We start from the raw sequence: 23,608 nt of genomic DNA on the forward strand, positions 1-23,608 counted from the left end.
TCAGAAATGATCTTAAAAATGTTCAATGTTTATAATAGAGCAGGAACAAGCACTGCAGAGACCAGAATTTTAAATGTATTAGAGCAATCTTTATCTGAGCCCACTGGTCTCCTGCTGGTGGCTGGGTTGAACCACTAACAAACACCTCTTCAGAGTGAGCTGGACCCCAAAAGCAGCTCAAGTTTTAGCACCAATGCTTAACTTTGACCTTAGAGCTACAAATGGTAGGACTCACTCAGACCGACAAGGTAAAATGCAATTTAGCAGGTCAGGCCACCATAGTTGAATTTATAAATTTCTGGTTAATGTGAAGCTCCAGCAAGCCATTTTAGACATGGTAGTGGATGAGAGATCCGATAGTGATCACCATGCGCTAACATGGACCCTTTTAGATAAATCAGCTACAAAACCAATACCCCAGTTTAACACGGATCTGGGTGACCTGTCTCCAGTAAACAATAGGAAAACCATCAGATGGAATTGGATGGAAAAAATCCTCTAGCCCTAGAGGCAGCCACAGCCAGAGTGGAGAAATATGTTGATTATCTATCCCATCTCCTAGCGAAACAGAAGAGGTTTGTATTGAGCTCTAATCATGTTTCGCTGTTTTCTCAAATCAGGGATTTTTTAGGTAAAACTATATATGGGGGAAAGAAGGGGCTCAAGATCTCTCCCCGGTACACCAGTCAATGCAGGTCAGCCAAAATCAAGCTCCTAAAGACTAACACCCGCTCAGACATAATGAGATGTAGGGCCAGGCATAGGCAGGTTTTGGCACGAGCCAAAAAGAATGAGGAAAATTCCTTGTGGTCTTCTTTACATGAAGCTATTATTGGTAAAGATAATAAATCTTTTTTGGAGGACTGCAGCAGTCTGATCAAACGGTTCCAAAACTGAATTAGATTTTTGTGCATTACCAGAAAAGTGGATGGCCCATTTTAGTAAATTGTACACAAATGGTAGTGTTGTCTAGGACAGTGATACAGTGTCCCTAGACAAGGGTGCTATAGATGTTTCAAATACATTTGTGTTCTCATTAAATGAGACTCTGGCTGCAATTAATTCCTGCTCATGGGGACCGGATACCATATGACCTATACAAGGCGAACCCGGAAGTGTGGGGCCCATATATAAACATATTATTTAATGCCATCCTCTCTGGACTGGATATCCCCACCTCATGGAGAGTAGCGGAGATCCTGCCAAATTATAATAAAGGGGTCCGGGCAAACCCAGGGAACTACAGACCAATCAGCTTGATCGATTCCATCCAAAAAACCTTTAGCCAGGAAGTGCTGGTAGATCTGCAGGTCTGGATTACAGAAGAGGGGGTTCTGTCTCATTTGCAGGCAGGCTTTAGAGCCAATGTTGACACTCTAGATCAGATCTTCCGGTTCTCTTGCATCTACTGGAGAGAGGTGCTTATCAACAAGAGCAAGCTCTTTGTTGCCTTTGTTGACTTATGCACAGCTTTGGACCTGTTCCAGAGGGGGAAGCTCTGGAAGGTGCTGGAGAATATGGGCATTCCTGCTCCCCTATTGCACATCTTGGTAAGGCTGTATGCTGACAACATAGCCCAGGTCAGACGGGGGGAGAATGGGCAGGTGGCCAAACCATTTAAGGTAGACTGGGGAGTTAGACTGGGGTGTGTCCTTGCACCCACCCTGTTTTCTCTTTATATCAATAGGGTGGTTGAGTAATTAGGCAGGAATGGGTGTGATGCTCCCAAACTTTGGGGGAAGGGTGAGGAGTAGGAACGATCAATACACTTTGCTTTTGTTTTTAACAATCCTATCATTTCGGAAAGCCAAAAGGTTTATTCTGATATGGTTCCTAAAGTTAGTGATATTGGCACTGCACTGGTCACTTTATCTTGAACAAAAGTTATGATATGTTATTTATATGCAATAAGCAATGTGTAAAAAACTGCCAAGAAGCCTATTATTTTGTATATTGCAGACCTGAGTTGTTAGTTGCTTTAATCCTTCATGTTTTTAGAACTGTGGTTTTATTAAACTGTATTTACAATATTAAATGTGTATCCATTTGATTGTTGGCCATTTATTAATATGTACTATTTATTTTTGAAGTATGTACTTATATGACCTTAGAGATAGAAAATAAAGCTATAAATGAATGAATGAATTATAAAACTAGAGTTTACTTAGCTATGCTATGATTAACCAGTCCAACAAAAAGGGAGCTTTGTTACTCCAAGGGTTCAGCCATGTCAGAGACAGGATGCCTGCCCAAACTTTGAATGGTAAGGGTACTGCAAATGTTATGTTCTGGATGGGTGAGATCTTTGAGTCGCACACTCTCCCGTGTCCCTTCGCTGCATTATCACTCGATGTTTTTACTGCAGGAGTGGGGATAGTGAATGAATGAATGAGGACTTGTAACGCGCGACTTAGCCCAAGGGCATCAAGGCGCCTAAAGATCGTACAGCTTGGAATTCTCCTAGTGTAGGACTACGGATAAGCCTCTACAAGAGCCACGTTTTTAATGCTTTACGAAAAAGCATAATAGAGGATTGCCATGGCAGGCCTGAGTGCAGCAAGGTTAATCACGGACATGTCAAAAAGAAACAGTTTGTTGTAAGTGTGAAATGGCATCTGTCTGTGTATGATGGCAACAGCATTTCAATCTCTTTGCAGGTTTGTCGGTGCGCCGTTGCTGAAATACTTGCACTTTACCAAATTATTTGCCCTTCAATCTGTTATATTAGTGGCACCGCATTTGCGCTAGTCAGAATGTAGTGGCTTGCAGGACGAAAGCACTGTCATGAAAACTGAAGGTACACTGATGTTTGACCAGAGACTAGGTCGAAAAGCCATTCCCACTAATTAGGCATCAGAAAAGTGAGAATCCAGTTCAGGGCACACCAACTTGCTGTGGGTAAAATATTAACCTCATTGTGGAAAAAAAACAGTTTTGCTACTCTGTTATGGTGTCCAATATTCTACAGTTTTTTCTCGTCTTGACAACTTTGTAAAACCTTTATATCATTTAAAAGCTGCAAAAATACTGATTTGTTGAAAAGCATCGCAAAGCATGAAATGCATGCATATTAAGTCTACATGTTTACATGAAGAGTGATTCATGATGAAGGAAATTTCTACCATTCAGCATACACGTCAAGATTTATTTCAACAAGAACACACTCTTTAACAGTATTATTTACTTTAAAAACAAAATTACCTAGGATCATCCTTTCCAAGCAATCCCAGAATTCTTAGGAGCTGAATCTGTAGCCATGGTGCTGGCACGCTGTGATAATTGAAATCTACTGGGAGTTTCCCTCCAACTACTTGCTTAAGGATTGTCACAAAGCTCCCAGTCAAGTCTTTGTACTCCGAAGGTTTGTCCTAGTTTTGAAAACGTGAAGTAATGAGTTTTATTGCAAGCATTCTTCATGAGCAAACTAAATGCAGAAATATATACTTTACATTGCCATACACTTCACTTCAATACAATATCATAAACCATTCTTATGGGTATCAATTTTGCCAAACATTAAATAAATTTTTACATCATGGCACTAATATAAATGCATGTATTTAAATGTTTAGATTAGTGTAAAATGATTCTCCTCAAATTTTAAGATGTACATCTCGGCTTACATTAGAGATGCACCTATTTGTAAATAATATTGCAAAAAAGGATAGAGCAGTGATTGCCTTGTCATGCAATCTAAGAGCAACAACTCAAAAATCAAGTCCATGAAAGTAAAATATAGATATGTAGAGAGTAAATTGATATTATAATAATAGTAAAACAAATTCTGAATATAACCATTAGTCTGTAGATTTAGAAGCTATCCACCTTTAAAAATTCAAAATAAATACAAAGTAGCAACTCCTCGCTTGGACATTGCAATCATTTTTTAAATGTGAATGACAAAATACTTCCATATGTTGATAACAGGGTTGACTGTACAAGTTCTATTTTCACAGTAACTAAATTCAGAGAAACAATCATAAAAAAGCCATAATAAAAATGAGCAATTCGATCCTGAGGCACAAGACACCATTAAACCTTTCAAATCATTACACAATGCTCCTGAAAGAGACTGATTCAATACGTAATAAAGACAGGGAACCAGCTAAGGTTTGATTCACAAAGGTCAATGTTGAAAATTCCAAAATTGTTGCCAACGATTATGTCAGACGCAAATTTCTGACTTTTCAGGCATTCACAAATATTACCGCAAATACTTATGGAAATATTTGACTGTCATACATTTCCTGGAGTATTCAAACGCTAATATTCAGGTAAATGATTTTTCAATATTTGTGAAATTCTGCCTGAATAATCATGATACAAATGTGCTTTTGCACATATACAGAAATCCCTTTCCTTCACCCATATTAAATAGGTTTATTCTGATGTTTGGTAAAGTGTTGCATGTGACACTGCTGTCACTTCAGAGCACTTCATAAGCTAGACATCAGTATGCTGCGAAGAGGAGAAGGCCTTAATAATTTAGTGAAAAAAGGACCTATCTGCATAATTTCAATGGCTCCTCTGTTTGCGTGGAGATCAGCTGCAGGTACGCTGGAACTATCATATAATTTCCTGAACCTTCATTCTGATAAAACAGAGCACTTACTTATCCCAGGATAGAGCTCTGACATCTATGTATAAACTTCTGTCCCCCTCACAAAGGATCTACTCCTTCACCGGTTTCCTTATTGGAATTTATTTTTTTTATAATTCTTTTTATTGAAGAAAACAAGAGGAGGCATTACACATATCAGGTGTCATACTATAGAATACAGTACAGTAGTGGATGGGCGAATATGGCAATGCAAATAAAGAATTACACAGGAGTATATGACGTCAACGTAGTTAAGCATATAAAGAAGGAGAGACAATATGATAAACAACCTAGTCCCATCCACCCAGATTAGGATAATTAAGGCCGGAGTAGACACCCAGATGAGTGAAAAATCAATTTAGAATAAACAACCCACCTCTCGTAAAGGAAAAGAAGGAAAGAAAAAGGCCATAGAACAAAACAAAGACAAAATAACAAACCCCCCCCAGACCCCTCACCCTGCACCCCTGCAATGGCTACGGCCTAACCCCACTAGCAGCGTGCCTGTCACCCAAGAACTAACCCTAAAAGAAGGAAAATAGCGGAGGAGGAGAAATCAAACAGGCCCCCGGTCTCCCTTACCCCCCGCCAGAAGCGACCGCCCCGAAACATAATCAAGACAGTATGAAGCTATGATTACAGGCCAACCGGGGGAGTTAGCAAGAACCACCCGACTCCCAAATCATTATAGGTTACAAATCCCGTATCGAATCAAGGTATTTTATCAAACCCAGGCAGTCAAGTTCAACCCTGGCCACTCCGATTTTTCGTGCAAGCCCTCCTCGCCCGAACCGCCATCTCAATGGAAGAATCGGAGCGCTCGGAAAAGTCAAAGTCAATGCAGTAGGATCGAAACCAAGATGCTAGTTCTCGATGTCCACAAATCAAACGAGGATAGCTGTCCACCAAAAATGAGTCACAAGAACGTGGTTGAACCAAGAGGGAGGAAAAGAATAATGAATCACTCCAATAGTCACTGAGGAACTTATTACGGCGTATAAAACTGTCCATGTCTATCTTGGGCGGTATCGGCATTGAGCAGGATGAGCTTACGATAGTCCCAGGCTCGCTGGCTGTTATTTGGGAACCGACAAAAGACACCAAATCCGGCTTCCGCACGGGGTCCTCAGTCTCAAGCGTACCCTGCTCCGCGGGTACCACAGCTTGCTGAAAACCTACCGGAGGGTCGTAGTCCGGTCTCAGGCAGATATCGTCCACTGTTACAATCATTTTCTGGATGATGGCGGTGACCTGCGAGTGGAGCGCCCCAATGGCGGCCATTACGGCCTGCAGCGATGGCGTACCTTCCGCCCGCTCCATCCCCTCTCGCGAAGCGACAGAGCAGGACTTGAACCCCGGAGGTCGACTACCCCGGAGGTCGATGACAACGATGGGCGCTCTCAGTCTCGCAATATCGACACCTTCGCCGCCAGCGAGGGCCCAGGCCCGTCGACCCCGGGAGGCTAGCAGAGGGGAAGTGGGGAAGTACGCAATGGCCCGGACGTACGGTGATGGAGAGCGCCCCGGCTCCCTCCTAGCCAGGTTGATGCGAAACTCCAGACGTCCTCTGGTAATATCAGAATTGGAGACACCAGAAGGTCCTCCCCTCACAGAGGAAGCAGAGATTGTAGATGAATTCAGAAACTTCTATTCGGGTCTTCTCACTTCTCAGGCTGCGAATAATGAGGAAGCCATAGACGATTATCTGGGTCATATACAGTTAAATTTCTTGCCGAATTCCGACCAGGAATTCTTGATGCAGCCCATTCATAAAGACGAGATAGCGGATGCGCTTGCGAGTATGCGCTCGGACAGCGCCCCGGGCGCGGATGGGCTTACTGTGGGCTTTTATAAAGAGTTCAAGAATGTACTAATCCCGCACTTATCCACACTGTTTGATGACATCTGCGCAGAGGGCAGCATGCCACGGTCTATGGGGGAGGCTCTGATAGTGACTATTCTTAAACCGGGAAAGCCCGCAAATTCCTGTGGCTCCTACAGGCCGCTATCTCTACTAAATGTGGACGCCAAGCTATACGCAAAGGTTTTGGCGACACGTTTGGCGTTACTGGCCCCGGAGTTGGTTGCCCCGGAGCAGGCTGGATTCATTCCCAACAGGAACCTCACCTATAATATAAGAACCATACTAGGGACTATGCAACACGTCAGCCAGGACACCAAAGCCATGGCTATCTTCCTGGACATGGAAAAAGCCTTCGATTCTGTGGAGTGGCCCTTCATGACCAGAGTTCTGAGGCGACTGGGACTGGGCGAACCGTTTTTACAAATGGTGGAAGCACTATACTATCGCCCCACCGCCAGGGTGCGCATCGGTGATCGGGTCTTGGACTCCTTCACGATTTGCAGAGGCACTAGGCAGGGCTGCCCACTTTCACCACTACTCTCTGCACTTGTGGCCGAACCGCTGGCATGTGCACTCGGGGAGTATCATAGTAATGAAGGTGTGAACATCCCTACGTATAAAATCATAATTTCGACTTACGCGGATGACACCTTGTTGTATGTCCGCGACCCCTTGTGCTCGTTCATACGTGTTTTGATAGCCCTGGTGGTCATACCCACATACTCTAAGCCACACGGGCAGGTGATAAGGTAAATGACATTCTTGGTATTGCAGTTAGTCATGCGTCTCTGTTCCCAGTTCGTTCCATTGCTGAATGTCAGTTTTTTGCTTCTCTTTGTCAAGTGGCAGCAGCTGCAATTACCACATACAATACCGTCACTAATGAAGTAGCAAAATAGTGAACAAAAGCTGGGGTATCCTCACATGTGGTAACCTGGATCTGGAGAAACCAATGTTTGCTCACAGAAGGGGCAAGAATCTAAAAGACATACTAGTCCACACACGCCCTCGTGAAACACAGGAACTTACCAGTCCTCCCAGTGGGGTACAAGGCCACTTCCCATGTGGTAATTGCAGCTGCTGCCACTTGACAAAGAGAAGCAAAAAACTGACATTCAGCAATGGAACGAACTGGGAACAGAGACGCATGACTAACTGCAATACCAAAAATGTCATTTACCTTATCACCTGCCTGCGTGGCTTAGAGTATGTGGGTATGACCACCAGGGCTATCAAAACACGTATGATCGAGCGCAAGAGCAATGTACGCTGCAAAAAAACAACAACTAAGATGGCTACCCACTACCTGAACGCCCAACATTGTGTCAATGACCTACATTGGACCGTGATAGAACAGCTGAAACCTGAGGGGGACTTGTTCCAGAAAGAACAACGCTGGGTGTTCCGCCTGGGAACACATATACATGGCCTAAACGATGACATACCGTGGGGCCAACTATCCAACTAGACAGTATGGTCTAATGAGGGCCGTTAGCTGCATCCATGACCCAGTACAATGACACACCTGAAGCAATAAATTACAGGGAACACAAAGGAGGTGTCGAACCATTTTAGAGTAGCAAACACAATATGACACACACCATAGGTGTGATTTTAATATCCTAGCATAGTTTTTTTTAAAAACAAAAAACAAATGGTGACATTTTTCAAAACATAAGACTAGATAACAGTACTTCAGTGGGCACCCGGTGCCGATATGACACTTTTTTCTCGAGGAGAGATGACGCACTGTAGCACCCGGGACACACGCATGCGCACAGAGGCGTCTAATGAACAATAAAGTACAAGCTCCTGGAAACACCCAAGCAAACACTAAGGTATTACTATCCTATTACCCACTGCAGCGGGCATGTTTTCAGTGATTATCAGATAAAACACTGGCAGAGTTTACAGTATCAACATCCAAAGCGCCAAGGACAGAGTAGTGTTTCAACGATACTCACCTAGTACGCATGTGCGAAGGAAGCTGGTGACATTTCTAGGAACTAACGCATGCTCAGTAAACGTTGCCCTCCCAAGCACGGGAACGCTTTAGAACTAACACAGTGTAGGCACTATTAATGGGGGAAAACCCATACAAGGGCATATAACTATTTCCGCTTCTAGCGACCTAATTGGCAATCAACTCACACTTAAACTAGTGAAGTGAGTAAAATACGAGGCACTCTGGACTCTTTTCCCATACCAGCGGAGCCGCGTCTGGGCTGACATGGACCAGAAATCCCATTGAGTTCGTGAGTATTTCACAGATTGCCTTTATCTTCAACCTGAAGTAAGTACAACAGGACTTTCACTACAGCTACAGTGTATGTTTCTTTAGATTGCAGTTTGGCAATCACCCACCCCCAGACGTTAAGAAGGCTCATGATGCTAAAAGCATAACAAAGACAAGTATGCTTACATTTATGCCTATATTATGTCTTTTGTTCCCCCACGAAGCTGCACCAGAGAGTGTGTGTTTTTGTCATATGTCAATGTGTCTAGTATGTTCCTTTTCTTTTTTTCTTTTTTACAGGGGCAATTCTTCACTGTGAGTTTAACCCCACTTACATTTTACCTAGGTGATTGCACCAGCTAAAATTGTTGTTCTGAGGTCATCATTTGATTATTCCTCTTTCTTCTCAGGTAGTGCGATTCGCCAAAACTTGAGCTATACCGCTGTAGGTACATTGTAGCTTATAGAACACACACATTTATTTCTGTGTTTTTTTTGATTTTTTTGTAAATACATTACTATTTGAATAGAAATACGTGAGTAGGGTGGGGAAGTTGTGCACCCTGTCCAGAAGAAGGAGCTTTGCCTCCGAAACATGTCGACGCACATATGAGGTGATGTACATAATCACGACATCAACACCTCGCACTTCACTTTTTACTAGTACCAGCCGGGGACCGAATAAAAGGTTATTTAAGTGTCCCACCGAGCCAGGTGCTTTTTAAGTTTTTTTCACGTAACCCACCATTCACTCACTTAGAAAAACCTCACATGCACCATACATAGTCTATTATAAGTGCTCCCGAGTAGTCGTAGGTCACAGCACGCCGCATCCCGTAGAGGGGTGGAAAGACCCCTATGATGAAGCATGACACCAAGGGTCCTTTTGGTGTGTGAGGGGTATTTTAAAAAACACTAAGTGCTCCCCGCCATCGTGAGGACCACTTTCACTTACAAAACCTGGTGGATTCTTATTGTTGTCATAAATTAGCCTTGGGAGTACGAATCCAACCATAATACTCTCTCTCCCTTCCTCTGTTTGTTTAGTAAAGTAAGTATGACCATCATGTAGAATGAGAACAGTCTGAGCCTTGCAAGTAGCATTTGTTGTTAACATAACATAACACCATAAATGATAGTTGGAATTTTCCAATGTTTTTGCAGCCTCAAATAAGTAATATAAGTTTTGATGAGTAGTAGATTAACAGATATGTTCCCCTGTGTCGAAAAACTTGGGCCAAACCTTGTCTGGACCTTTTTTCCTATATCTAATCAGTTCACAATTATGGAGGCATTGTGTTGTCTTTCAGGAAAAGGTTTTCAAAAATCATTTAAACCACATAAAGTTTCAACACCATTCCATAGATAAATAACCACAAATTATACATCTTGTTAGGTGACAGGTGGAGAAAGAAAAATGAAAGCAGAACGGCCAAGAATAAAGTAAAAGAATCACATGAGCACAAGCAATACAGGATATCTGGTATAATGGATTTATGGTAACCCACAAATTACCTTGATTATCTGAAGATAAATATGCAAAGAGGCAGCCATAACACCAGCATCCCTATCACAGAGTGCCTTACGAAATCGGTCGTGAATGTGCTGTACCTGGTTAGGAGCAATAAGATAGAACTTGTGCAATGCCAGAACTGCTTTCCTTCGTATTATTTCCCTGAATCAAAAGAAAAAAACAGCATGGCATATCTATCAGTTTGATGCAAGTCATATCATTCAGCCATTAATTATGTATTTGAAAGTGTACCATCTTACTTTGTAGCAAGATAGTTTGTATATTACAGTTACCAAAGCTTGCATTAGGAACCTACCATACAAATATAAAGGGAATGCTGGTTACATACCCACTGCAGGTGAATAAACACTAAGTCCAGACTTGCCTGGATATATAAAAAAATATATATATTATGGCTACGTAATCATGACATTACTAGGCCTAGGTAGCTTGATTACTATATTTCTTCAAATTTCAGACAAAAACATGGACACTTCTAGCGAAGAGTGATATGGCGTGTGTTCCACCATTTTGTAACATACTATTCGGAGAACTTTTGTAAACCTGTGCCTTAATGGAAAGGTTTCAGGCACAGAGTCTAAAAGGAAAGTTGGGTAATGCAAGAGTGTCATGGACTGGCTATAGCTGGGATGAGGAGTGAAGTGTTGCTATCATGATTGTATAAGGGGTTCATAAAATTAAGCATGCTGAAACGTTCTGTTTGTAAATTAGAAATAAGGTAATTGGATCAATGGAATGCAATACATGCACGCTGGTTGAGAAGGCAGACAAAGGGCAAAACAAGCGATACCTCAAAAGGAATAACAAATGTTTGTCCAGCATAATGTTGATCTCCTCTTGCCTCAAGGCAGACGTTTGTTTGCTATGTTACCTACCTTACTACAAAGGGTGCCTGATGTAGATTTTACCAAAGGGGATGATGGATGGAGCGCTTGAGCAAATCAAACACTCAACCCCAGTCAACTGATCTGGGTTTAATCCATCATCATTCTTTAGCTCACTCCACCACTCCAGTTCAGACATGGCCGTATGCAAATCACTCTGACCCTGTGCCTTATGGGAACAGTCCAGCCCGAACTGCCAGGCCATGGACCGGAAACAAGCATTCTGGGACCGGTTTCGGGCTATTCAGCCGTCATCAGCCAGGATAGCTTGAATCCAGTGGCAAAGTGAGCATGGGACCCACGTCTCGGCATACCCCGCCAACCTAGGGCGAACAAAGCAATACCAAAGGGGATGATGGATGGAGCGCTTGAGCAAATCAAACACTCAACCCCAGTCAACTGATCTGGGTCGAACATCCCCCTTTGGTATCGCTTTGTTCGCCCTAAGTTGGCAGGGTATGCCCAGACGTGGGTCCCTTGCTCAATCACAAGTTGACAGCCTAGGATGATTGACAATCTATACATCATTTTTAAGAAAACATCCCGCTCTACACCCACCCCGCCCCCTAACCCCCCTTCCTACTACCAACTCCCCCCTCCTGGACCCGCTGCACGATATCATCTCATACTTGAAAGGACTCTCAAATAAGTAACAGTGTACACACATCCTCTGGTTTGGCTGCTTCATACCATCCCCGGGTAATTCTCCTGTTCTACTGGTGGTTCTATCCATAAGCCCCTATAGTCCGTCCATCGCTTCATTATTTTGTAGTGTTTCCTTGGGCAGCCCCTGGCCTCAAAGATAGGGCGCTCCAACCCCATACAGAAGTCCAGCCCCTTCTTCCACACCTGCACTGAGGGCGCCCGAGTATCTTTCCAAGCCTTAGCCACGTCTCTCTTGGCGACTGTGAGGCCCAGCAACAATAAATGCCTTTTGTATATGTTACCCCCCACCCCTTCTAGTACATGCAAAAGGCCTAACTGTGGAGTACGAGGAAGTTCCTATCCCAACACCTCAGACAAACAGTCCCACACCCCTTTCTAGAACCTGACCAAAACGCTTCAGCTCCATACCGTGTGGATTAGGGTGCCCACCTCCTGGCGCATCTCAGACAGTCCGGGGACGCAATCAGACCCACCCGCCACAGTCTCTCCCTTGTGAAATAAGCTCTCTGAAGGTACTTGAATTGGATGAGCCCTAAGCGATTCGCAATGGCTGCACCTCTGGGGGCTTCAAGTGCTTCCCGCCAATCTTCCTCTTCCAGCGTGCCTACATCCCTTTCCTAGGATTCCCGCAGTTTGTGCAGTGAGGAGGAGCAGTGTGTAACTAGCGTCTGGTATATGCGGGATATCTTCTTATCCGTCAGCTCGCCCATAAATACCTTTGCTTCTAGGGGGCTAAATTCGGGTAATGAGTCGAGTCCCACCAGACTCGGCGCAATCGCATGGTGGAATTGTAAATATTTAAAGAATTGGGACCGGTGAAATACCTGTTTGTGCTCATGTATCCTTTTTTCATTTTTGAGATTCCATAGTACACAGGTTACTTTGGAGTGTGTGTGCTGTGCAGCTGTCTACCAACACTAGATCGTGTAGTGGACCCTGAGACTGTGTCCATTGGCCTGAGAGACTTTCTTGCAGCTGTCTCATATGTAAAAGGGCATGAGGGACTACTGCAATGTAGGATGCCTTCATGCCTAAAAGGTGCATTACTGTCCTGACTATGCCTTGAATCCCAGTTTGAAACTGCTGGACTAGGGCCAGGATGTTTTGTATTTTGGTTGTACTTGGGTATGCTAACCCCAAGTGCGCATTGAGTGTGGCCCCTAGATATGGTCGTATTTGGGCTGGTTGTACGAGGGATTTCTGCAGGTTGATAGAGAACCCTAGTTGATATAGTAGGGTGAGTGTTTCCTGTGTACGTTAGCTGCAAACATGAGAACTGTTAGCCTTTATAAGCCAATTGTCTAAGTAAGAAAATATGCAAATGTTTTGTCCGCACAAATGTGCTGCCACTACTGCTAGGCATTTTGTGAATATCCATGGAGCAGTGGTGACTACAAAGGGAAGAACTTTTAATTGATAGTGCTTTCCTTGGAAGACAATGTGCAGGTATTTACGGTGTGAGGGATGGATGGGTATATGAAATTAGGTGTATTTTAGGTCTAATGCACCTATGAAATCACCCTTTTGTAGCAATGGTATGACTTCCTGAAGAGTGACTATGTGGAAAGGTTCCGATAGGATGTAGTAATTCAGAGGCCTGAGTTATAGGATGGGTCGAAGTGCACTGTCCTTTTTGGGATTGAGAAAATATAGTGAGTATACTCCTGTACCGGCGTATACTGCTGAACTGGGTCTAAGGCTCCTTTGAGTAAGAGAGCTGAAATCTCTTGTTGGAGGAGGGCTTGATGGTGTATAGATAGTTTGTGCTTGCAGGGGGAGGGAATTTGGAAGGGTGGTAATGATCTCCAGACATTAACCATGTTGGATTATGTCTAACACCCATTGATCTGTGACAGATTTTCATGCAGTGTAAAAGTTCTGAAGACATCCCCCAACAGGTGTTGGATGTTCGGGAGTAATGTTCAGGAAGTCATTGTTTAATATTTGTATTTGTGGTACGGGTAGAATTTCCATGCCTTATAAGAGCCTCTGTAAAAGCTTTTAGAGGTGGATGACTGGCCTTATTTTTTGAAGGAGGACCCTGTAGTGTCCGTAGAGGTAGATCTGGCAACGTTGGATGATGAAAAGAATAGGTAGGAGTTTGAAGAGCCCCCACAGATTTTGTTACTTTGGTGCCTTTTTTTAATCTTTTCAAGGGCTGTATCTAATTGTGACCCAAAGAAGTGCTCCTTGTCGAAGGGAAGAATAAGTATTGCTAGTTGTACTAAAGATTTAAAACCTGAGACACAAAGTCCAGCGCGTCTACGGAAGAGAAGGCTGGGATTGATGCCTCTCGCTGTTGTGTCTGCGGAATCTAGCACACAATTGTTGGAGTTATTAGTGATTACCTTCCCCTCATTAACTATTTCATGAACACTTTTTTATCCTCCTCTAGGAGGTGTTGGAGGAGTTTATTCATTTAATCCTGGAGGACCCGGTCATAGAGTGCCAGAAGGGCTTGACTGTTGGCAATTCACCAAGGATTTGTGGATTGGGCTGCAACCCGTTTCCTGGAGGAGTCAATCAGTTTTGACTCCTTTTCTAGTGGAGGTGAATCCCCAGTTGTTTGTGAGTTAGCCTTTTCCTTGCATTGGCTCCTACCAAGGATTCAGGTGTTAAGTGTCCTCTAATATATATATATGGTTAGATGGTGCTGCCTTACATTTTTTGTCAATCCTTGTTGTGATTATTCATGATTTTACGAGGTCTTTAAAAATGTAATCTACATGAGGTACCACTCCTTTGAGCATTGATAAATATTGAGATCCTCGATGAGCAGTAGTGAGGGTCTCAAAGAGGAAGTCATCCTCTATAAGGTCCTTATGTAGGGGCACCTGGTGGTATGGGGCAGCTCTGACTATTAAGTCCTAATAAACTGAAGCATCATCTTGTGGAGATGGGCATGTAGGATAGAGATCTGGATCTGTATCCCCCTATGGCTCTATATCATAGGCACCCCATGGGTCCGCAGGATGTGTGACCTCTGCTATATTATCATTGTCATTTAATATTGGTGAATGTGGTGAGAAATCGCCTTCTTCAGATTGGTGTGGTGAAGCGGGAGGTGGAGTGGAAGCTGGGGGTTGTACTGGTGAAACTGGAGAGCTAGGAAGAGGAATGTTTAAAGGGCTAGTGGCAGTGCCCTTTTTCTGCCTCTTGAGAGGTGGTGGTGGGGCATCAATAGCTTCTTTAAAGGACAATGGTTTCTTACAGGATTGAAGTGCTGCCAGTTGGAGAATAATTTTATTTGTTCTGGACTGAATTTATAGATTTTTTTGCCTTGGATCGAGCCGCTCTTGCATGGTTTTGAGAATTGGCTACAGTGGTGTTTTTGGACTGAAGGTGTAGCATGTTTAGTTTTCAGTGCCGCTGTGGTCTGTCCATCAATTGTTCTTTTTGCATTTGTCAACCCGAGTGGGACGGGTATGCCCAGACATGAGTCCCATGCTCTCCATGCTACTGGAGTCAAGCTATACTTGCTAATGAGGGGTGAAATCCCGAAACCGGTCCTGGGAGAACCTGGCCTGTCAGTTCGGGCTGGTCAAAACAGATTTGCATATGGCTAAGTTCGAATAGGAATGGCATGGGGAGCAAAACAACCGAGGGATTTAGGCCATGATCCTTGTACTGGGGTGAATGTATGACAGTGTTCTGCATTCTGTCCATCAATTGTTCTTTTTGCACTTTTCACCCCGAGTGGGATAGCTATGCCCAGACGTGGGTCCTGTGATCTCCATGCCACTGGAGTCAAGCTATCCTGGCTGATGAGGGGTGAAACTGTTCCTGGGAAAACCTGGCCTGTCAGTTCGGGCTGGACTGTTACCATTGGGCATGGGGTCAAGATTGATTTGCATATGGCTGGGTTCAAACTGGAATGTCATGGGGAGCAAAAAAAAGGTAGATTTAGGCCCAGATCTCTATACTGGGGTGAATGTATGACATTGTTCTGCAGTCTGCCCATCAATTGTTCTTTTTGCAGTGGTCGGTGCCTTTTATCTTTTTGTACCGAACGTAATGTCCGCTACGTTGGTGCCGAATCCTATTTGTTGGAAGCCCTTGCTGATGGCTGAAGTTTGAGCGCCTAGGGTGGGGTTTCAGAGTTTTTATTTCGGTGCGCGCCATGGCTTTTGTACAGTGGCGGCCGCTGAGCAGGTTTGTCAGTTAGAGCCAACATTTTCGGGGGTAGGTGTATTCACGGTCCGACGCCTCTCGGAAGACTCCAGAATGACTGGATCTTTCTCAACCTCCGACTCGGAATCCGTTTCGTCGATGGAGAAGGATTCCTTGTGGACTGCTAAGGCTTCCTCTTCTTCCTCATCCTGTTGACCAAATATTTCAGGTGTGTTGTCCGTTAGTCTATGCTGCATTTTGAATTGCCATGCGCGCCAATCGCAACCAGCCTTTTTAGATTTGCACGATCTGCAGGCATCTTCCCTATGGTAGGAAGACAGACAAAGTACAGACCGAATGAAGGTTGATGTGAGGGTATTTGCAATGGCAATTCAGATAGAAGCGGAATACAGTGCGTTTCATCAGCAGCTAATTTTTCGTTAGAGCTGTTAAATTGGCCCGTATGCCGTCAAGGAGAGTCGAAGTACCCAATGCGTAAAATTATTCTTTTTCTCAGAATGCAAGTTTGACTATGCGATCAAGGCCATAACGTTGAGAAAGTGATCTCCTGGCAAACTGAAGGGAGCCCTACATGATCTCGAACCAGAGTGCGAGAGAGTACATCTGAACCTGCTGGTGGAAAGAACCCATCTAACAATGGAGTCAATGCCCATGGGCAGTATCATCAAAAGGAAGAGTCACACAGCCTTGTGACTCAAAAACTTCTTCAAACAAAAACAAATTGGAATCATGTGTGCCCAACACTAGATGGCAGACTTATGAAAAGCATGTGCAGCTACAGCCACACATGCCTCAAAAATAAATTTTCATCTTCACAAATGACTAGTGGGGCTTCATATGCAACTAAGTCCAACTCCAACTAATGCAAAAAACGTAGGACATACACAGATAGTCTATATCTGAAGCACAGAGTGCAATAATTTTATTTCTGTTGTGGAAATATTAACTCAATTGCCCGGAGTATTCAGGAGAATTTTTGCAACTGTTCCTAGAGGGCCACACAAGCTAAACCCAATGATTCTTCATGGGTTGGGTGCATCAGTGGAAAGGTTTGGGAAACCTAGGTAGTTTTTTAAAATAGATGCAAGGTTTCTGTAAAAAAATCCAAAACTAACATGATTTCAGAAATTAAATTAAATATTAAGCCGGTTCCCAAACGTGCTGGAGTCCTCTACAACAGTAAAACAACTAGATAAAGTTCCATGTTAGTATTCCTTTCCCAGGTATGTTTGACTCCATAAACCCAGAGAAAATAAAAGGTGATCATCTCAAAAGTATGCACATCATAGCACCGATATAGATTAAATATAACCCAGTGCAAACATATTGCGCCCAACCAAAGTAAGCTACTCAGATCTTAGCTACAGATCAGGTATATAGTATGAAAGACTCCACCTAAATAGGAGAGCCATGTTCACGAAGAGGGTTCTCAAACGTACAGAAGTGCTTACTGTTCCAGCACCATATCCTCTCCTACTCAACCCTACACCTGCAAGGGGGCTACAGCAGATTATCCAAGTCTACTCCGGGCAGGGTTGCAGAAATGAATCCTTTTTAGGGGCCATGGGTGCTGGTTGGCCGTGTTAACCAGGTGTGTTAAGAATGTGTTGTCTTCCCCGAAGGCCTTTGATAAGGAGACAACTCTTATGGAGACTGGGTGAGAAAAGTAAGATGTAAGATATTTTTCAACCCTGATTGCCCCTCTTTAAAGACCGCTGAAAATGTTCATGGAGCGGTCAGTATAAACAGCAGGTAAGCTTACTGCTGGATGTCTGCTTTAGAGTGCAGAAATCCATGAATTATTTTTACAGGCATGAGAAGACCATCTGCACAAATTAAGAAATATAGTCCAGGATTAAAGGCTTGCTGCTTTGGTAAAATGGGGTTTTAAAAGTTTCCATTAATTGGATTTGCAAAACATGCAATGAATTCTGTTTAAGTAAAAATCACAGTGGCCTAGACACAAGTTTAATTTCTAATTCCTCCAAGGTGCTGTGGTAATGGTTTAAATGATGTTAAGTTTTCTGCACCATTACGTACTCACAAGAAGAAATATGGAAGTATGGGAGAGGACAAGAATGTAGTTTTTCTTTGTGTTTCGCGTTACAACTAGCTGAACTGGAGAAAATGGCAGTACAGAGTCTATGCATCTACTACAACCTGAAAATAAGGCCGAACAAAACAATGCATCGGTACCACTGTGTTTCAGCTTATGGTGGATTGATGTTGTACAATTGGTCTCTAGGGGCTGATAGGTTTTCACTGGCCTCTAACAAAACTGGTGCACCATACCACAGATGATGCAGTTCTGTATCCACAGATTCTAGGATCAGTTGCAACGGTTTACAGAAATAATTTGATGAACTGTTTCGTATTTTAGTTACTATTTATATCACTTGTGGAACTCAAAATCCCTTTTACACATACTGGACAATGTATAGAATTTGTGTCAAATCCCCCCACCGTTCAATTCTTTGTCAATGCAGACTTTCGGTTTATGATTTCAGCTCCACATGTTATGTTGTATATTGTCACTTCACATGGATTGTTCTGGGTGGTTTTCACTACAAACTTTCAGATCTAAAACTTTTGTTTTGGTGTGGTGTCCTGGGGTACTATTCTTTCCATGGCAAAATATTTTCAAATATTGCCCAAGAGCCTTTTATTAAACAGTTTTTCTGAAGCACCAAAGAGTTTGGTAGTGCTGCTTACAATGTATACTCATTAATGAAAGAAACCTGCTTGGCAAAAACAGATCTTTAACCCTTCTGAAAGACCAAAAGCCCAAATGAGTTGACAGGCATGCATAAGAGACTGCAGTTGCTGTAAAACAGGAAAATATTAGGTACTTTCTTTGTTTTCACTGGCCTCTAACAAAACTGGTGCACCATACCACAGATGATGCAGTTCTGTATCCACAGATTCTAGGATCAGTTGCAACGGTTTACAGAAATAATTTGATGAACTGTTTCGTATTTTAGTTACTATTTATATCACTTGTGGAACTCAAAATCCCTTTTACACATACTGGACAATGTATAGAATTTGTGTCAAATCCCCCCACCGTTCAATTCTTTGTCAATGCAGACTTTCGGTTTATGATTTCAGCTCCACATGTTATGTTGTATATTGTCACTTCACATGGATTGTTCTGGGTGGTTTTCACTACAAACTTTCAGATCTAAAACTTTTGTTTTGGTGTGGTGTCCTGGGGTACTATTCTTTCCATGGCAAAATATTTTCAAATATTGCCCAAGAGCCTTTTATTAAACAGTTTTTCTGAAGCACCAAAGAGTTTGGTAGTGCTGCTTACAATGTATACTCATTAATGAAAGAAAGCTGCTTGGCAAAAACAGATCTTTAACCCTTCTGAAAGACCAAAAGCCCAAATGAGTTGACAGGCATGCATAAGAGACTGCAGTTGCTGTAAAACAGGAAAATATTAGGTACTTTCTTTGTTGCCACATTCACATACATGGACAGAAATACTGGAGAATGGGGATATAAGAAATTCGGTCAATGGTTGACTGGGGTGTGGGCACGGTCAAGCAGTAACCGCATTCCTTGTCAGGGTAAGACACAAGCAAACCTAAAATTAACCAGTGCTCAACCCCATGGTAGCTTGGTACACAGCAGTCAGGCTTAACATAGAGACAATGTGTAAAGAATTTGTACATCACTTCAAACTGTTATAAAGTAAAAAAAACACAGCGTTGTGCTGCCAAAGCAATTCGGCGAGGTTGCGATGAGAGGGCCAAGGCCGATGTCGAGAATCCTGTCGATGGGGCTTGCGAAGTCCGGCATCTAAGATATGGAGCACAGTGGGGGTTATGCACGTTTGCACCATGCACAAGGGAGATGTGTCTCTTTCTCCAGCTCACAGCGGCTGACACAGCCCCTTAAGCCCTCTTCCATGGGTCCAGCCCTGCAGTTGCACCACCTGGCAGCATAGACTCACAGAAGGCAGAGTCCAGGCATAGATGCAAGGTTGTTGGAAGCCTGTTAGGTCACTGAGGCTACTGATGAGGAGGTCAACCAACTAGCCATTGGAGTCACTCTGGGTTCAAGAGATACAGGGCTAGTCCTTCTCACCTAGTCAGTAGGAAAACAGGTAACTAGTCAGCACAATGGCAGTCCCTTCAGTAGCATAGCAGTACTTCTTCCTGGTAAGGTATTCTATTTACATGTCCAGAATTGGTGGAGTCTGAGGTCCAGTATTTATACCTAGTGAGCCTTTGAAGTGGGTAGAAGATTCTAGAGGTTTCCTTTTAAGGTCCCAAGCATCCTGCCTCCCCTGCTCTGGCTCCAGACAACTACCAGAGGTATTCAGCCCTTTGTGTGGAGGCATGGCACAGCCTATTCAGGTGTAAGTAGGGATGTGCCTAGCTCCTCCTTCCCATCTTGCCAGTGATGGTCTATCCAGCACAAGATCCCTATTGGGTGTGGCTGTCTAGGAGGAATACACAAAGCTCATCTGTCAGCTACACTCAGTCAGGTGACCAGAGACAGGTTACAGGCACTATAGGGCTAAGCCCCAAAAACTTTTTTTAAAGTGGCATTTTTAGAATTGCAGTTTAAAATTCGATTTGACCATAAGTTAGGATTTTAAATTGTGATTAAAGAGACACCAAACATGAACAGGTTATCTCTTCCCATTCGGAAATTACACTTATGAAATGTAAAACTGCAACTTCAATGTTATTATTCTACGGCAGAGATAAGCCATGCAGTAGTAAAAAAAGAAATATTTAACTTCCAGGACGTGCAACACTTAAAAGTATATGTCCTATTTTTAAATACATTGCACCCTGCCCTCTGCACACACACACACACACAGGCTGCAATGGCAGGCCGTAGACATGTTTAAATGGCTACATCACTGGGTGAAACAATCAGTGCTACATGTCCACTAGTAGCATTCAATTTACTGTCCCTGGACATACGTAGTGCCACTTTACAAGGACTTATTTGTAAATTAAATATGCCAATTGGTAAAAGCTAATGTTACCATGTTTAGAGGAGGATGCACAATCACTTTAGCACTGGTTAGCAGTGGTAAAGTGAGCAGAGTCCTAAGCCCAGAAAAAACAAGGTCAGCAAAAATGGAGGAAGCAGGAAAAATATTTGGGAGACGACCACTCTAAGACTGATAGGTCTAAGAGGAGACCACTGTCGTTCTAGGGAGTGGTGTTCCTCGGGCTGCCATCTTCCTCCCCTTTTTAACTGCTGTGCGTCATTATCTCACCCAGGTTGTACTTTTGTTGTTTTCTTGTTGTTTTCTCTAGATGTTACCCATCCAGACCTAATTAGAGGGCAGCTTTGGATGGACTGATTCTTACCACAGCCCCCTAAGTAGATTCCCTGGGGTATACACAGGAAACTAAACATTGCATCTGAAAACTATATTAAATCTACTCTTAGATTTTCATAGTATCTAGGATCTCAATTTGAGACAGCCTCTTTCTCAAAATGGGCTAGAAATAATATTTAAATTGACTTTTGTAATGTGGTCTCGATCAGTCATCCGTAGAACCCACTGGCAGCAAATATGCTACAGCCCTTTAAACAAGGTGGTGTATTTATGTAACATGAAGAACCAACTGTGCTACCACTGCACAACAGAATATCATTTATTCCAACCTCCATTCGATATATAGTAATGCTTCTGTTCATCTGCCAGAGAAACTTATCAATTTAGTAACAGCTGGGGGTACACAGGTTTGAGAATCGAAGAGATCTAAAGTTAGTTAATCTCCAGTGACACAGCAACATGATAGAATGCACTGTAAGTGATAATAGGATTTCTGAAATGTAGAAATAAAAATAATTTTTCTTCAGACACACAATCGGAAAATTAGTTGAGACACATTTCCTTGCTATTTCCAGGTTCTGCTCCCCTCCGAAGCCAGCAGATATTAAATGGTTACTGTGGGACTTGGCCCTTTCCCCAGAAATTTTTCGCTTTTTGCTCCCTTAATTTAGGATGCCCCCCATTGTAATAAAAGGGTATAGGCCTTGTGTAGTGGACATGCCCTGCGTAATGTTAAACTAATGTTAAGGTGCAGGTGTCCTCTTCCCCTAACATGGCTGCCACTGACCCCTGCTACTGCAGCGCGGTCTTTGTGGGCGCATTCTAGTAGCCAGGAGCTGGCTGGAACCCTTCAAACAATGTATCAATACTAGCCTGCCAGCCTGCCCATAGCCAGAATGGTGGAACCTCCTAGAACCTCCTGGAACCTTCTGGAACAGGTGAGGTGACACCAACTGCCACTGCCAACTGTCAACTGGCGCTATAAAAGGAAAGGGAGGGAAACTTTCCTGTCAGAGAGAACTGAGGAGAGAAGAGAAGAGGGAGAACCTACGCAGGAGTTTTAGGCAGAAGGGCCTAGTCAGGGACCTATGATACTGGGAGTGACAGGGCTTAGGTGTTGCCTTCCAAGTGTTGAGTAATCCTGAACTCACCCCCCTGATCTGGCCCGGCGGGAGGGGAACCCAGAGTCCACCTGAGGTGACCGGCTGAGGAGATTTGATACCAGTCATCAACTCAACCCCCCTTCAAGGAACCAAGAATCTGCTATTTACAAAGGGGCAAGAAACCTAAAGCGCCAAGAAGAAACTTTTCTACATACAGGACTATTGAGGGATCAACCAGGTATTGGCGCTGAGTCACCCCTCCCCGCGCTCCCTGACGCCAACTGGGTCCCTGCGCTAACCTGCCGCTGTCGTTTGGCCTGTCCTGTCTGATCTGCTGGTTTGCTTCCAACTAAAATAAACTGCCTGCTGGCTAAGCGCTCCTATTCCCTAGCGCTAGCACCCTGGACTACCTGTCCTGCTGGCGCTGCCTGAACTGCCTTATTTATGGGAATGGCCCCTGAGAAGCGCTGTGCCTGCGAAGCGCTGGTGCTGTAACTAGCTCTGAGTGCCCAGCGCTGTCATTTGAGGATCTGTGGCTTCCAGGAGCGCTATTGTGGAAACTGCCCAAGCGCTATCTCCCAGAACATGTTGTGCCCGTGGAAGCGCTGCGCTCCTCAGAACTGCTGTGTCCCCCGAAGCGCTATTGCCTAGACTGCTTCCGTGCCCTACGTGGTGCTAGCCAAAGCGCTGATACCTTCCAGAGCGCTCTCGCTTAGAATCCCCCACAGCGCTGTGGCACACGAGACTGTTGGTGCCCTGAGGAGCGCTGATTGGGAGTGGGGACTCACCGCTGTAGCCCGGGCTCCTGTGGGCGCTGTCCCAATTCCCGCCGCTGTGGTGCTGTGGGCCGCGCCCGGCCCGATCGCATGCAGTCCTTGCGGCGGCCCCCGGAGCCCTGGGGAGGCCGCCGCGTTTGTCTGTGCTTCTTCTGCCCCCGTTGTGTGTTCCGTTGCGGCGGCCCCCCGTATTAGGAGAGCGCCGCCAGAATTCCTGTTAGGCCGCGCTAGGCATGAGAGAACTTGAAGCCTGCCTCTCAGGTCCCGAGACGGGGGCGCCGAGTCACCGGCCGCGCCTCCGCCTTTGGTACACCGTCATTGGCCGCTGCGGCCTGGTCCCTTCTGCGCCGCATTCTGAGTGGTTCCCGGGCCGTGGAGGCTGCAGAAGGCCCAGGAACAGCCGGTCATCATCAGGGAGGGCTCCGAGAGGAGTAGGAGCCCTTCCCCTTACCGGAAACCTCCGCAAGGGCCCTGGAAAGGCCGAAGAGAGAAGGTAACCCCTA

The 23,608-nt window shown here is 44.2% G+C and overlaps 1 protein-coding gene across 6 annotated transcripts in view; it reads right to left on the reverse strand.

The window, feature by feature from the left end:
• The window catches only part of AP4E1 (adaptor related protein complex 4 subunit epsilon 1), a 491,916-nt gene that overhangs the window by 385,423 nt on the left and 82,885 nt on the right, over window positions 1–23,608 (reverse strand). For 2 of the 6 annotated variants that reach the window (XM_078684823.1, XM_078684822.1), the window contains exons 6-8: window positions 10,216–10,375; window positions 7,494–7,550; window positions 3,202–3,368 (exon numbers count right to left, since the gene is read on the reverse strand). In XM_078684823.1, coding sequence (XP_078540949.1) covers window positions 3,202–3,368; window positions 7,494–7,550; window positions 10,216–10,375 — 384 coding nt within the window. The remainder of the gene's footprint in view (window positions 1–3,201; window positions 3,369–7,493; window positions 7,551–10,215; window positions 10,376–23,608) is intronic. The other 4 variants (XM_078684828.1, XM_078684826.1, XM_078684825.1 and 1 more) reach the window with 2 other exon arrangements.

The sequence above is a fragment of the Lissotriton helveticus genome, chromosome 3_2, assembly GCF_964261635.1.
Source record: "Lissotriton helveticus chromosome 3_2, aLisHel1.1, whole genome shotgun sequence".
NCBI lineage: Eukaryota > Metazoa > Chordata > Amphibia > Caudata > Salamandridae > Lissotriton > Lissotriton helveticus.